This window comes from Tachypleus tridentatus, chromosome 2 (assembly GCF_004210375.1).
Source record: "Tachypleus tridentatus isolate NWPU-2018 chromosome 2, ASM421037v1, whole genome shotgun sequence".
Lineage (NCBI taxonomy): Eukaryota > Metazoa > Arthropoda > Merostomata > Xiphosura > Limulidae > Tachypleus > Tachypleus tridentatus.
In genome coordinates this window covers 142,089,777-142,106,962 of record NC_134826.1, presented here as the reverse complement: position 1 = coordinate 142,106,962, position 17,186 = coordinate 142,089,777, and the positions used below count along the sequence as shown (strand labels likewise).

At 34.8% G+C, this 17,186-nt stretch overlaps 1 protein-coding gene across 1 annotated transcript; it reads right to left on the bottom strand.

Moving 5' to 3' along the window:
- Positions 1 to 1,160: 1,160 nt before the first annotated feature.
- On the bottom strand, positions 1,161 to 8,052 carry LOC143245260 (DDB1- and CUL4-associated factor 4-like). The gene is made up of 2 exons (XM_076491418.1): positions 6,676 to 8,052; positions 1,161 to 1,746 (listed from the first exon to the last, which is right to left on the bottom strand). Exon 1 carries the CDS (start codon positions 7,999 to 8,001, stop codon positions 6,778 to 6,780), a length of 1,224 nt encoding a protein of 407 aa, XP_076347533.1. The 5' UTR covers positions 8,002 to 8,052; the 3' UTR covers positions 1,161 to 1,746; positions 6,676 to 6,777.
- Positions 8,053 to 17,186: the final 9,134 nt, after the last annotated feature.

Genomic DNA, 17,186 nt, shown 5'->3' with positions numbered 1-17,186 from the left:
AAACTAAAGTACAATTCAGTGCCTCCATGGTCCGGTATGGCCAGGTGGTTAAGTCTTACACTGCTAAATTAGGGACGGCTAGCACAGATACCTCTTGTGTAGTTTTGTGTGAAATTCAAGAAACTTTACACTTTCCATAATGGCCAGGAGATGGCGCTAATAGACCTACAGATTCTTTAGGGATAAAAACGTGTACTTGACAATGATTCCACCAGTGATTGAAACGTTGTACCTGTTTTAAATATATTCTTACTTACCCCTAAATGCTTTAACATGTAATAAAATAATTATAAATAACTGATATGCATACACCACATATCCATAAGCTAGGTAGATTGAACAAGGTATAAAAGAAACAAGTTTTTGGATGTGTCCCGGTGAAACAGATATTTCATTTTCGCTGATGATGGATTAACACCGTAATTAAAATACAAAATTAGGTTTAACTTGTAATTGCACTAATCCATAATTTCATTCAAACTGAAATATTCAGTGTCTCCACAGCCTGGCATGGCCAAGTAGTTGGGCTGCTCAACCCTTAATCTAAGGGTCGCAGGTTTAAATCCCTGTCACACCAAACAAACTCACCCTTTTCAGTCTTGGAAGCATTACAATGTTACAGTCAATCCCACTATTCGTGGGTAAAAGAGTAAGCCAAGAGTTTGTGGTGGGTGTGATGACTAGTTGCCTTCCTTCTAAATTAGGGACAGCTAACCCTTGTGTTGTTTTACACAAAATTTAAAAACAAATGCTCTCTGTATCTACTTCTGAAGATGAAAGCTGAGGAATCCAATAGGTGCATTAAGAAGAATTTTAGAAACTTCACAAAACATATCCCAACAAAACACACTTCTTAAAGTAATACCATTCCAACACCCATACCAAACAAAAAACTCAAATTATCATGTAACCTTCTATACTAGTTTTTCTATACAGTGTAATAACTTCAGTCTGGTGAATAAAGTTTACATCCAACACTGAGAAAATTGTACTTCCTAAACTGGCAAATGTCAGTTTTCTGCATAATTGGTATATTGATCTTACTCATCTGAAGATTAAGTTTACATTAGACAAACCACTTGAAATATAAAAATGTTCAGTTCTGCTACATATGCTCTCCATATGGATAATTTATATAAGAAAAAACAAAAACACTAATGTGATATTTACTGTAACTGAGTTTATTAAAACATAAAACAATAGACTTTCAAATCCTCATTTCTGAACAGATTTCAGTGTTGGTGTGCATATTTTGAATTATACAGTAATGTTATATATTTCAAGTATTAAGCTATTATTGGTTTCAAATTTCAAAATTTACTTTATTATTTTATAAGGCAATCAAATGGTAATGAATTTCTGATTTAATGAAAAATTTGATCAAACAAGTTGGTGTTACAGAGAGTTTACGTCCTAGTTTAATATCTCAATTTACTTGAAAGAGACTCTTAACATGTTTTGTAGACTTCCAAGTCCACACCTGATACCATCACCAAGCCTGAATTTCTACCACCAGAGGGCTTTTTCCATGATTCAGTACCACACCCAAGGCTGAAAAGAGTCTGAAGACTGTGGACATATCACATTTAAAAGTTTTCCATCATGGAGATTCCAAATCCTTGTCATACGATCCTGACCGGCTGAGCAGAGCACACCAGAGCCTTCATCAACACTGAAGGGCAATTTCATGTGGCTGTTGTTATGGTCTGGATAATCGAAAACCACCTGTCGATTGCGGAGATCTATCTGAAGTAAATCGTTTAACAAGTAAGACTTGGAATTCTTATGATAAACCGAGTAGCATTTCAAACATATTATATAGAAAAATTCTGCAACAGGCACTAGGTCAAGGTTTTTAAGGTTAATACAGTATGTGTGGTTCCAAGTTATTACCAATAACAGTTAATCAAAGTTAAAAAACAATGTGCACATAAATTAGTTAAAAGCTAATAAAACTAGTTTTATGCAGAAGGCTACCTGAATTACATAAGAGTCTTAAAACAATTCATACAAACAAAAGCTGTGTAATGATTAGAATGCATTTATTTATGTTTATGTCCCAAAAACGAATTCTGACTTAACAAAGACAGAAATAGAGCAATGCAGGATGTCGTATCATACAATATTTTATCTTCATATCACAATAAATGGACAAACTTTTCAAATTAACTTTCAACCAGCTAATTAAATAATATTTAAATATGTACATTTACGACAGAAAGTGTTCGTACCCCCTGTGTCGCGAGTAGTTTTTCTTCATAACTTAAAAAGTATCACGATTAGGATAATGAAAGTAGAGTATATTATAAATATTATACTAACACACATCTACATAAAATTCTATGTAAACTGAATGACAAATAAACTGTTTATAAACAAATAACCAAACATAGGAGGGACAGAAAGTGTTTGTGCACCTACTTTAATGGTCAGTTGTGTAGCCTTTCAGGTGAATTACTTAGCGCAATCTCTCCTCATAGCCCTCCATGATTGTTTGACAGTACTTGACTGGTATTTTCTTCCATTCTTCTTTACAGAATGCCTCCAACTCTTGCAAGTTTTTCGGATGACACTGATGAACCCTGGTCTTCAACTCATGCCAAACGTTTTCAATTGGGTTGAGACAGGTGACTGCAATGTTCACTCCAGAACGCTTATATGGTTCCTCTGTAACCAGGCTTGCACATATTTCAATGCGTGCTTAGGGTCATTGTTGTGCTGGAAGATCCAACGACGCCCAAGCTGCAAATTCCGAGCATCATTCTTGATATAAGTGCCTAATATATCAATGTACTCTTTTTTTTTCATCATTCCATTGATGCGGTAAAGGCTGCCTACACCAGAAGAGCTGAAGGAACCCCATAGCATGATCAAGCCACCTCCGTGTTTAACTGTATGGACGGTGTTCTTTAGAAGATTTCGTTCCCCCTTCTTACACAAAATATAGCAAACATCATTGTGGCCAAAAAAGCTCGATTTTATTCTTGTCTGACCAAAGAATACTCTTCAAATAGGTAAAGGATTTATCTAAATGCTTTCTTGCATACCTCAATCACGCTTCCAAATAAACAGGCTTTAAATATGGAGTTCTACTAGGACAGCATGCTTTGAACCCAGAAGAGCGTAACATGTTCGTAACTGTAGAGGTGCTTACTTCAATCCCAGTTTCCCTTACCAATTTCTGTGTGTCATTACATGTTAAACAAGGGTTCCTACTAACTTCTCTGAGAACCTTCCTCTTGGTTCTCTCTGGAATTTTGGTGGGGCGTCCAGAACGAGGGAGATTAGCAGTTGATCCTGTAAGCTTAAACTTGGCAATTATGTTTTGAACAGTAGATTTTGACACATTAAGTTGTGTAGCAATACCGGAAAGAGACACGAGACTTGTATTTTACAATATTTCGGTATTTTAAATCACTGGACAGTTGTTTCCTGTTCACCATGATGACCAAGCAGAAAATGACGGAGACGGCGCTAAATTGCCGGAAGTACATTTTTTGCTGGCTAAATTCCAATAATTATGAACCCAGTGTCTAGTTATGGAATGGTATAATGTAGTTTATTCACCAAACTAAACAAAATTTTTACAGAAATATCAGATTTTCCGCACGTTCTGAAATGTACGAACACTTTCTGCCCCTCCTATATTTGGTTATTTGTTTATAAACAGTTTATTTGTCGTTTAATTTACATGAACATTTATATAGATGTGTGTTAGTATAATATTTATAATATACTACACTTTCATTATCCTAATTGCGATACTTTTTAAGTTTTGAGCAAAAATCTACTTGGGACACAGGGGTACGAACACTTTCTGTTGTAACTATAGTGTACTGAAATTAATAACAATGTGTAATAAGGGACAAATATAATAAGTTGGTACAATAACTAAAGTTCACTACATACCTAAGTAAAGTATAATGGTAATTACAAATGTAAACATTCTGCCTTAACACTAAACACTTCAAAATGTTTGTTCTTTTCAACCATCTTAATAAACCAAAATACTTTATGAACAATAAGGGAAGCCATGCTTTAAAACTAAACCAAAAACACAGTTTGACAGAAAGAAACAGTAACAACTTAACATATTATAAATCTAAATAGGTAAAGATTATGCACAATAAACGTTGTACAGTCAATGAAGGAAAGTTGAAAAAGAACTCAAGATCAGGTTGCTATCTAAACAACAGCTACATAAATGATAAAAAGAAAAACTGTAGACTATATCTTAACAAAAAAGTATGTCGTACATTAAACCACTGAAGGCAACGAGTTGTTAGTTACATATATCTGTATACATCTAGACATGACAAAACCTGTTTGTTTGCACATTAATACCTCTGAGCCTATTACATACTCAGCAAATCTACACCAAAATTTGTATGAAAACACTATGAACTATGGAGAACATCCTAAGGGGATGAAAATCAAACTTAGCCCTATTTCTATTTTGTAAATCACTGCTAACCTATTGAGTCAATCTCAAACAAGCTTAACAGGTTGATGGTCCAGACAATGTTGAATATTCTAACGAGATTCAAGTTCAAAGTAAGAAAAGTTGCTGGACTATTTCTCAAACAACCACCCCTTTCTCATGGTTAGTGAAATGCAGGATGTTCGAAGGACGTTAATTTGTTGCAAGCAAACTGCTAATGTTGCTTATGGAGACACTTTTTTTTATAATTTTAAAATTTTGGCATAAAGTTCATGGTTATGTTATTACTTGGATATATTGTTTGAATTACGTTTAAGCATTCCCCGTCAGTTAATGGGTATTTCAGCTTGTGTTAACAATGTTACACATCAACCCAGTAACTTACTATCATACAAGCTGCTTTGTTACACAGTGTAAGGATCTCTACACAAACAACAAATACTTACAAACAACAAATGTACACACAAAACTTTTCTACATTTTAGATTACGATTCTATGTTCAAAACATGTTTCTCTAATGCAGATACTTGTCAATAAATATAGCAGAATCACTGAACTGCACACTTGAAGACCACACTTAATGTGTTGTATAAATATAACACCATACTTGCCCAATATAGCACACACTTTCCACTCCAAATACCTCCCAAACTGACTGTACAGCATATTTGCACACATTCAGTTAAGTATATTACTAGAAGCTACAACCACGTATGGACAAGCAACCAAAGAGGATGGGGTAAAATTATTGAAAACAAATCCAACAGTAGTGACAATTCTAGTAATGACGAACATTTTCACATAGATGAATGATTAACTTAGTGTATTACCACGTACAAAACTTTTAATAAATCCTGTAAAATGACATGAAAAGATTTTCAAAAAAGTTTAATGTATAGATGGTTGTTTACTGTATTTGGAAACCATTCAATACATTTTGTATAATTGATGTGCAAAAAAAACAAATTACCTTCAGTTTAACCTTTCAAAATTAGGCACACATTGTATTTGGGCAAATACAGTAATTATAAACAATTAGACAGTAAATTATGTATGTAAAAACAGACAGTATAGATAGAGAAAGCACTATGACCGAAGAAGGTTGAAACGTTGTTTGCTCCCCCACATAGTGTTTTCTCTACCCATACCAGTCAGTTTTACATGTATAATTTTCTCTACAAGTGGATTTTCTCATCATCACGAATAATTAAGCAGTAAAAAAAAACAAAAAACCTCCAACTTTTTCAGTTTTCAACTTCGCTTGGTAATTTAAAACAAATAAACCTGTGTTTAACCTACATCTGAACACATGAAATTTTTCTAACTTATCATAATTTCAATTTTCACCTGGTGTGAACTCTTTAAAACAACAAAGCACCCTTATGTTTCTCTACATCAGTTTATTTATTCAGCTTAAATTAAAACTTGTAAATTTTTTATGATGAAACAGACAGGGTTTTCACATGCTGCACCCTATCTCCCAGTGAGCTTATAAATCTAAAAATAAGGTGTCAATACCCATGATGGACACAACATAGATAGCCAACTGAGTAGTTTATGTTTAACAACAAACAAAATGTTATCTGTTTTTACTGATAGCATATAAATAAAACATTAGCTAGACCTATAATCTATAAGCAAAATTCTTTACTAAATATCAAGCCAATAAACAAGATGTTTTCACTTACTAGTTGTTAAACTGTTGTCATTAGTAAATGTAACTGATCCACTAAACAATAATCACGTGGCACATATATAACTTTTCTAATGAAACCTCCAGAATAACTGGGTGGAGTGAAAGCCATCCAGGTGCTTAAAATTTAAATAAACAAGTAGGAAATAAAAACTTCAGCATTAGAAGTAATAGATTTAAAACTACAAAAACTACATATTCTGTCATGAAACTGAAAAGAAATCCAACTGAAGCCACCTCAGTTCATAATTCACAGAAAGTGAAACACCTCAGGACAGGACTTTTTTTTTATATGCATGAGAAAAGACGAAGTTTTACCCAGATTTCTGAGAAGCATGAGTTTCCTTGTCCAATCCATCAAGAGGTTAAAACTTTAGAAACATAGATTTAAACTTGTTTCTTTAAAATATTTTGTTTGGTTATAGTTACAAACTTAAGTAAAGTTTTCTTGGTATCACAGTTAACAGAATTAATTTTTTAAAGCATCTACTTATCCAAAGATAAATCAATAGATACAAGTACAACAGTTATTAGGCCTACCTGTGCTAATTTTCCATCATAACCACTAGCAATCAAACCATTCTCACCATTCAATAAATGAATGTAAGACAGTCCTCTCCGACATTCATGCTGTATATCACTTTATCTTGTATTGAATCGAAGGTCAGAACAAATCAAGTTTCCCTTGTGGCTCCCACCGAACAAGATGTTTCCGTCTTTACTAAAACACAGTGAATAGAGATTTTCTTTCTCAGTGAAGATGTCTTTTGTATCACCAGTTTCAATGTGTCTACAATATGCCAAGCCTTCTACTCCAAAGGCAACTTGCAAAGTTGCACGGTTCCAAGCACAACTCCATATGGCCATGCCAGGATATTCGTAGGTTTGAGTCAACTGATCCATGTCTTGAAGGACCGAACTGGAACTACCACAAAGCTGACGAACTGGACGAAGTTGAACACAGCTTAGTGCTGGTGTTATAACATCACAGCCTGTACATACTATAAGAACAAAAGAAAGGTCAGTAGATATATCAGTCCAACACATATCAGCTACTCTGTAGTGGGGGTGAATGTTCACAATTTCACAATTTTTCCCTTCAAACAGGTTACCATTTTCACTGCTTTCTTCAAATAAACCTTCCAGAGCATCTTCAAGGTTAATAGATTGAATAAGGATTCCTGGTTGTTTTTCCAAAGACCATGATCCAAGGATAGTCGATTTATCTGGAAAACCAACAAGATAGCGACAGTCTGTAAGAGGATAGTCTAATGCAGAGTTGTCAATTTTGACTCTGGTTATATTTTTCATTTTTAACATCTTGTTTCCTATAAAGTTTGATATAACGCGTTTTCCTTGAATTAATCCTAACTGGCGCGTAGCAAAGTTATTTAACAAAGGAGGGTTAGCTTCTTCTGCTTTTTTGGTATGAAAATATTTACAATTTTTCACAGATTCCTGTTTATAGATGTTAGCAACAGTTAAAGGGTTGTGGTTATTATGACCAGGTAGAATGCGAAAATACTTCTTTTTCTGGTGATCGTAAAAAAAGCCAGGTATATCTGAAAACACGGAAGTTTTATCGGTAACGTTAGATTTATTACAACCTGCACCGCGCCTGCATCTGTATCTTATTTTGGAAGTTGATTCAATGTTAGGCCTAACTCTGGTGTCAGCAACAGTATTATCAGGATGGTTCGAACGCGTTTTACTAAAAAGCCTATTTGTCACTTTATCAGGTTCACTATAACTGTAACAAGAAACATTTTCTCTAACACTTCGATTTCCTCTATTTCTAAAACCATTTGCTTCAAAAGTAGTAGAATCTCTCACTTTATACCGATGACAACGTCGACTTCTGTTCATTGATAATCTTTGTTTATTGACAGGAAATTAACAGAGTCAATTAACACTACTGTATCATAGGTGACGTCTCGTACTTAAAAATAAAGTGTAAGAAAATTTTATTATATATATACATCGTAATATCAAACACAAATTTATCTCAGAAGTTCATCTGGGCTGAACTTTTGTTTAACCTGTGTGTATGTATGTATTTATCTGCCCCGTGCATTTCAAGTGACAAAAAAAGAAAAGCAGAGTGTTTTAAGAAACTTGTGAGTGAACATCAAATGCAAAAAGCGTTTGAAAAATAAAGAAATATAAATAATACTGCATTGATTAAAAGCGTGCTTACATTATAAAGTACTATTTTAGAAAATACAGTGAACGTTTAGCTTTGGAAATTTTGTGAGTGTCTAAAATTTAAAAAAAAACACTACACAATATCTGTACCATGCCCACCACGAGTATCGAAACCCGATTTCTAGCACTATAAGTCTGCAGACATACCATTGTGGTACTGATATCTTCAATAGCGTTTGTTTGTTATAAAACACAAAGCTACACAATGGACTATTTTTGTACTCTGCTTTCTGAGGTATCGAAACCCGATTTATGGCATTATAAATCCACTAACTTACCGTTGAGCCACCAGGGGCAGCATGAGAGAATCTGGTATATTAATTTTAATAGTACTTTTCGTATACTTATAATATTATATCGAAATTATGTAATGCTTTCTCACAAGCATTCTAGTTCTTGCTACTTAAAACTTGTATGTGTTTCTGTATGATTAAAACATTCGTTTGTTGTGTAATCATGTTGTGATATGCAAAAATTAAATTTATACCCTAAGATTCTTTAGTGATAGGACCATCGAATTCTTAACTTGTCCACTTCGTGATTTTTAGTTTCATGTCATTTACCAGTAAAAACTATATAGTTTTTTCTAGGTAACATACAATTTACTTGTACAAATTTCCCAAATTCAAGTAGAGCAAACTTAACAGATTGAACAAGTGCTAGTCCCCTGCTGAAACAGCGGTAAGTCTTCGTATTTACGATACTAAAATCATGGTGGTTCGATTCCCCCCGGTTGACACAACAGATAGCCCGATAGGGCTTTGTTATAAGAAAAACATACAAACACAAACAGGTGCTAATAAGTGATTAAATTGAATGTAATAAAATCATTTCTATTTTCATAGAAATATAAATTATGGATTATTCTCACAGTTGTTACAAGTAAATTCTTATTTATTGTTTTGATTTGCTCAGTGCAAAGCTATACAATAGGCTTCCTGCACTCTGACTATCGTGAGGAATCGAACTCTGGAATTTAGTGCATCAGTTCGTACGTAGGCTTATTGAAACGAAATTTGACGAGCTGTCACCATGTGTAACATTTATTGCTCAGAAAATGAAAATTTTAAACTAAAAATAATTTCTTCGCAAAATTAACGTTCATCCCTTCAAAGCATCTAACGCATATAAATGTTAGTTTTTTGTTTGTTTTTGAATTTCGCGGAAAATTATACCAGGGCTACTTACGCTAGCCGTCTTTAATTTATCAGTGTAAGACTAGAGGGAAGGCAGCTAGTCATCGTTACCCACCGCCAACTTTTGGGCTACTTACTCTTTTACCAACAAATAGTGGGATTGGCCGTCACGTAATAAAGCCCCCACAGCTGCAAGGGTGAGCATATTTGGTGTGACGGGGATTCGAACCCGAGCCCCTCGGATTACGAGTCCAGTGCCTTAATCACGTGGTCATACCGGGCCTCTGGTGAAATAGCGATCATTGTATCAGAAAACTGCGCTTGAAGGTGACAGCATGAATCAATACCAGTTGGTGATATTCATTCAAATTTTAGAATTATCGTTAACAGTAAATGCTGAATAATATTTTAAGAAAAATTAATTGACGCCTTACCCACATTTTATTTATTTTCGTGGTAAAAAATATTGTTCCAGAATCACATAACATACAAAACTATCATCGAAATAATCCATTATTATATGACGAAGAATGTGGCTCGTGACAAGCATAGTAAAAAGACTTGTTTATAGAAAGAAGATAGTTTGTTTTTTGTTAGTAACCACAAAGATACACAATGGGTTGTTTGTGCTGTGTTTCCAGAAATATCGAAACCCAAATTTAGTGTTATAAGCCTTCATTCTTACCACTGAGCCACTGATGTCCAGTCAAACATCTTCCTGGTATTACAAATATTCCGTTGGTTTTGTACTTCGTTTTTACACAAATTATAGGATATTGCACTTACGTTTGTGTTAAATCAACAAGGAAGTTTCATTCAGCGCCATTTTGTAATTTATTCATATTTTTAGTTATTAATAAATTATAGTACAATTTTCAAAATCAATAGATTAATTGTATAAACTCTATAAAAATTTTTAGGCTTAAGAAATATTTTATGAATGCAACTCTAAGATTTTCTTTTCTCTTTCTTGTTTTTTTCGACAAACGATAAAGATGTTGGAAAAACGATATAGTTATTTGATAAGAGGATATAAACAAAAGAAACAACATCTAAGTCACCAAATGTTAGCAAAAATAACCAATTTATAATTTGTATCGATCGGATATTGAGAGACGAGGAATTAAAACGGGATGGTGAAAAATAGCCGTTTGAACCAGAGCAAACGACTTAGAAAAAAAAAAGCTATGACGTCAAAAGGCTTTTACGTCAGTAATGTTTACGCAAACACTTGTAAAGTAGATACATGCAAGATTAGGGCTAATAAAAGGTATGTTTTGAAAGATTAAATTGGCTTAACTCCTACGTACATTTTCTTCTTATAAACAGCAAAGTTTAATGTTCTCTATCATAAAGATAATATTAAACCGAAAATAAAATGTAAGTAAACAAAAACGTACGCAAACGGTTTGTTTTTAAAGTTAAATACATAAAATGGAATATGAAAGTGCTCAATCATCTCTGAAGTAACTCGTCGTGTGGCATATAATTACAAAAACTTTACTTTTAACTGGTTGAATAAAGGTTTTTCCAACAAGTTCACGGAGTTTGCGGAGTGATTTTACTAGATGTTTCGAATTTCACTCAAGAAACTTTTCTAAAGGTAACCATTAGAAATTTTTAAAAAACTATATTTGGTTTCATTTTACAATCCATCGCTAACAACAACTTGCATATGTTCGCATCATTAAATTCTGATCAAGTATACTGTACGACAAACATTGAATTATATTTTTTATATAAAAGTTAAATTACAGTCTTGAAACAACTGCCAGTGATCTCTGAATTTAACGACGGCCCGGCATGATCGGGTGGTTAGGGCGCTTGACTCGCAACCTGAGGGTTATGGTCCGAATTCCCCGTTCCACTAAATATGCTCTCCCTTTCAACCGTAGGGGTGTTATAAAGTTATGTTCAATCTCATTATTCGTTGGTAAAAAATAGTAGCCCAATAGTCGGCGGTGGGTGAGGATAACTAGCTGCCTTTCCTCTGGTCTTACATTTTTAAAATTAGGGATGACTAACACAGATGGCCCTCGTGTAGCTTTGCGCGACATTCAAACCAATTACTAATTTATTTAACGATCGACTCTTGTCTGTTTGTTTGTTTTTAATTTCGCACAGAGCTATACGATGACTATTTCTGCTATCCGTCCCTAATTTAGCACTGTAAGACTAGAGGGAAGACAGTTATTCATCACCACCCACCGTCGACTCTTGGGATACTATTTTACCAACGAATAGTGGGATTGACCGTCACATTTTAATACCCCATGGTTGAAAGGGCGAGCACGTTTGGCGCGAACCCGCGACCCTCAGATTACGAAGCACACGCCTTAACGCGTTAGGCCATGCCAGGCCCGAGAAGTAAAGCCTTCGTTTCTTGCATAATCATTCATTTTGTTTCAAACGCGTTGTTTTCCACTTTCTACTAATGAATATTTATATCTTGGTAATAAAATATTCAATATAAAAATCGTATTTTTGTTTTATATGTTAATTTTTATTATAAAAATTAAATCATATTTCTATATTTTTCGATGTTAATTCAGCATACTGCTGTAAAGAAACCTTGACGCTACTATAGCATGCGGTCTGCTCTGATACTATCACCTTTACTGTTTTAATGATTCACTAAGACATAATTTCTTGCTAAATAATTTATATCTATCCACGTTCTTTCCAGCAAATAATAATAATTTAATAAGTTTTGTGTTCCAAAAGAGTGCCTTAAATTTAGGCTATAATTCAGGTTATAACTGCACGAGTTTTGATTGTTGGAATCTATTTAGTTCAGATCATATTTGCCCCCCCCAAACTTTATGTAATGGTATTTTGTACTTTATAGGTTTAAAAGCGTTATTTATAATAACTGGAATTAATTGTAATTAACCGAAAGTTTATAAACAGTATTCGTGAAGACTGCACGCTGTAGTCGCACCGAAAACCTTTGTCTGAGGCCCGGCATGGCCAAGCGTGTTAAGGCGTGCGACTCGTAATCTGCGAATCGTAACACTATTCGTTGTTAAAAGAATAACCCAAGAGTTGGCAGTGGGTGGTGATAACTGCGAAATTAGGGACGGTTAGCACAGATAGCCCACGCGTAGCTTTGCGCGCAAATTCACAAACAAAATTAGAGATGTTATATCTCAGACATTCCTTAGTGGATTAGCTTATAATTTAGTGTTTAAATACGTGTCCATCAAGACATACCCACTGAAAATAGATAATACTTTGGATCACTATAGTCTGAGCTACAGAAGATGGAAAATCGCTAAACTGCTGTTAATAAGACGCAAGTTGTTTCTTGACCCTAAGACACACAATTTTATCTCTTGATCAATACAAGTTTATATATATTATTTAAGTGGTCTACAATAGCTCTCTTAGTTTTACTTTCACTGGTTCTCAGTTACCTAAAATATAACAAGAGATGACACTGTAAGTTTACACAGAAAGTAGGACTCTTGGTGATTTTCTCAAATAACACAGTGAAGAGTTGTTCAATAAAAACGAGGGACTACAGATCTGTTCCTTTACTCAGAATAAAGACAAAGAAAGAAATAAAATCGCCCTTTGCACTTTGCTGTCGTGGGTGCGTTATAGGTATGACGGTCAGTTCCCTGATTCGGTCACACAAGAGTAGCTCATGATGAGTATTATTACTGCCTTCCCGTTAGTCTACCAGTTCCAAATGAGTGGTGACTGGTGCATGTAGCCACTTGATTAGCTTTCCGCAGATGTTCGAAACGAATAAAGCAAAGAACTTTTGTTCCTTATATTTATATATATATTTCAATATCTGTGGTGTAGCTTTGTGCTTAATAACCAGCAGAACAACAACCTCTCACCTACAAAATATTTTTTCTTTATGGACGCCAGGTGGACAGGCCTCTGTTCTTGTCCGAAATAACCTATTTTATAATTTAATTTTCGATCAGTTGTTAATATACAGACATTTCACGATTCACTTCACTGACATCCTTCGTTTTAAAATAATTCGTGTGCCACAACTCACGAACCTGTAAAGGGTGAATGTAACAACGCCTACATTCTTTCAATTTTCTATCGAAGGCCTGAATCAGCGGTTTACAATATTCTCTTGCGTGAAGGCAATTTTTGATAAAACCTTTTAAAATATTTTTATCTAAACTGTAATCTCAATACGCATGGTATAGAATGCAGTTAGTTTTAGCGCATGTGTAATTCACGTGGGTTAATAACGCCCACATTAGATTACATTTTACTGACAGCCATCAGATTTCTAACCTCCTTCGTTGCGAAAGAATGTCTTATATCAACTTTAAATACCAACTTTTCCCTTTTAGAACATAACAGTTCTAAAATGATGTGTTAACGAAACCCATAACACAAAATGCATTTCTGTACATCACCAACCACATTTGTTGTTACATTCCTGGAAGATTTATTTGTATTTAATTAATAAGAGAACAAATGAATAGGATTATATCAATATATGTACTGGTACAAATATCCGGTAACATAAAGAAATGTGTTCGTTTGTTGTTAAACACAAAACTATACAATGACCTATTGTACCTTAACCAATGACCTATTGTACCTTAACCAATACGGTAATCGAAATCCGATATTTAGTGTTATAAGCGCTCAGACATGTCACTAATTAGAATTTGAGTAGATTGTTGAAGATATTATCGTATAACCAGTGGTGAACGAGTGATTGTTTGAAATTAAGCACAAGTGTACACAATGGTGCTCTGCTCACAACGTGTATCGAAACCCGGTTACTAGCCGTGTAAGCCTGCAGACTTACCACTGTGTGGAGAGTTAAAACCAGTGAAATGTTTGAAAACGTTTAATAATTTTGGATTGCATTTGGCCCTTGGTAATTCACTCATAACTTCATGGACTTAAAACACTAAAGTCCAAGGCTCAATTCCAGGTGGTGGGAAGTGCGCAACTAATTCGTTATTGCAGCTTTTAACTTAAAAAATTAAATTTAATATTAGTTTCTGAAATGACTGTTTACACATTATTCACTCTGAATATATTTAATTAATGGGATAAATGCATTAAAGTGTTAATTACAAATGCTTTATTACCACAGATTTCACGTCTACTACGACATCATGCGAATTTTAAATTTCCTTTACTGTATTGTGTAACCGGCATTTTAAAAAAATATAATTTCATTTCGAAACAGTTTCCTTCTGTGAACATTGCTCCAAAATCGAGAACTTCATCGCAAATAGAATTCATCTGGTATACTTTACATTGAAAGTAATCACACTTGTCACAAGACATCCTACTTGTTTGTTTCTGAACTTCGTGCAAAGCTACACAAGAGCTATCTGCGCAAGTAGTCCCTAATTTAGCAGTGCAACACTAGAGGGAAGGCATTCTCACTCACCACCAATTTTTGGGCTACTCTTTTACCAACGAATAGTGGGATTGACCGTTATATTATAACGTCTTCACAGTTGAAAAAGCGCGCATGTTTGGTGCCACGAGAATTCGAACCCGCAACCCTCAGATTATATACGAGTCGAGCGCCCTAACCACTGGCCATGCTGGGCCCACATCAAGAGAAAGTGGTCAAAATTACAACGCTACGTACTCTAGATGTCGCTACGTAAACACAAAATCTAGTCGAGGTGTACCGATGACCTGCCCCGTGTACAATGGATGTTATGTGGTCAGTTTATAGAAACACCCAAGTACAGTGGATGTTATGTGGTCAGTTTATAAAAACACCCAAGTACAGTGGATGTTATGTGGTCAGTTTATAGAAACACCCAAGTACAGTGGATGTTATGTGGTCAGTTTATAGAAACACCCAAGTACAGTGGATGTTTTGTGGTCAGTTTATAGAAACACCCACGTACAATGGATGTTATGTGGTCAGTTTATAGAAACACCCAAGTACAATGGATGTTATGTGGTCAGTTTATAGAAACACCCATGTACAATGGATGTTATGTGGTCAGTTTATAGAAACACCCAAGTACAGTGGATGTTTTGTGGTCAGTTTATAGAAACACCCATGTACAATGGATGTTATGTGGTCAGTTTATAGAAACACCCAAGTACAGTGGATGTGTTGTGGTCAGTTTATAGAAACACCCATGTACAATGGATGTTATGTGGTCAGTTTATAGAAACACCCAAGTACAGTGGATGTTTTGTGGTCAGTTTATAGAAACACCCATGTACAATGGATGTTATGTGGTCAGTTTATAGAAACACCTATGTACAATGGATGTTATGTGGTCAGTTTATAGAAACACCCAAGTACAGTGGATGTTTTGTGGTCAGTTTATAGAAACACCCATGTACAATGGATGTTATGTGGTCAGTTTATAGAAACACCCAAGTACAGTGGATGTGTTGTGGTCAGTTTATAGAAACACCCATGTACAATGGATGTTATGTGGTCAGTTTATAGAAACACCCAAGTACAGTGGATGTTTTGTGGTCAGTTTATAGAAACACCCATGTACAATGGATGTTATGTGGTCAGTTTATAGAAACACCTATGTACAATGGATGTTATGTGGTCAGTTTATAGAAATACCCAAGTACAATGGATGTTTTGTGGTCAGTTTATAGAAACACCCATGTACAATGGATGTTATGTGGTCAGTTTATAGAAACACCCAAGTACAGTGGATGTTTTGTGGTCAGTTTATAGAAACACCCAAGTACAGTGGATGTTATGTGGTCAGTTTATAGAAACACCTATGTACAATGGATGTTATGTGGTCAGTTTATAGAAATACCCAAGTACAATGGATGTTTTGTGGTCAGTTTATAGAAACACCCATGTACAATGGATGTTATGTGGTCAGTTTATAGAAACACCCAAGTACAGTGGATGTTTTGTGGTCAGTTTATAGAAACACCCATGTACAATGGATGTTATGTGGTCAGTTTATAGAAACACCCAAGTACAGTGGGTGTTTTGTGGTCAGTTTATAGAAACACCCAAGTACAGTGGTTGTTACGTGGCCAGATTACAAAAACACTCAAGCGCAATGGATGTTTTGTGGCCATATCATTGAAACACCCAAGTAGAATAGATTTTGTGTGGTCAATATACAGAAACATCTGCGTATAGTGGAAGTTCTGTGGTCATTTTATAAAGATGGATAGTGTGACACTAATCACGTTGTCCCTCGCAAAGTTTCTCATGTTGAACAATAACCTATAATCATGGATGTCACAGTGAAGATGGAGGTAAAAGTTTGTACCTCAGGATAACGAATGTCGTTATTATAAAGTAAAATTAATTTTCTGTAAGTAAAAAGTGTAATTGTTCAAATCCTTTATATTCATTTATTTCCGTGAATAAAAATATTTTATACATTTGCTCGGGCGACTGATTAAACTTTTTATACATTTTCCCAAGTCCTCGTGGTACTAGGTTCTCTTTATATGAGAAAACCACATAAGTTAAGTTTTCTTCAACACAGCATACTGACAACAAGGGACCGTTTGATCAGTCCATGTTTCCACATCCACTGTTAAAAAACAAAAGTACAATTTGGGAACCAATGATAACCTCTGGATTGGTTTCATGTAAATTGGATGGTTATTGTTCCTAATATCATTGCCTCAATGTTAGCTTTGATAATGGTCACTATGGCGTGTGGTGGTCACTTACCACATATTATGTACATGCTGGTAAATATACACTGCTGGCCAAAATCTTAAGGCCAATTAACATAA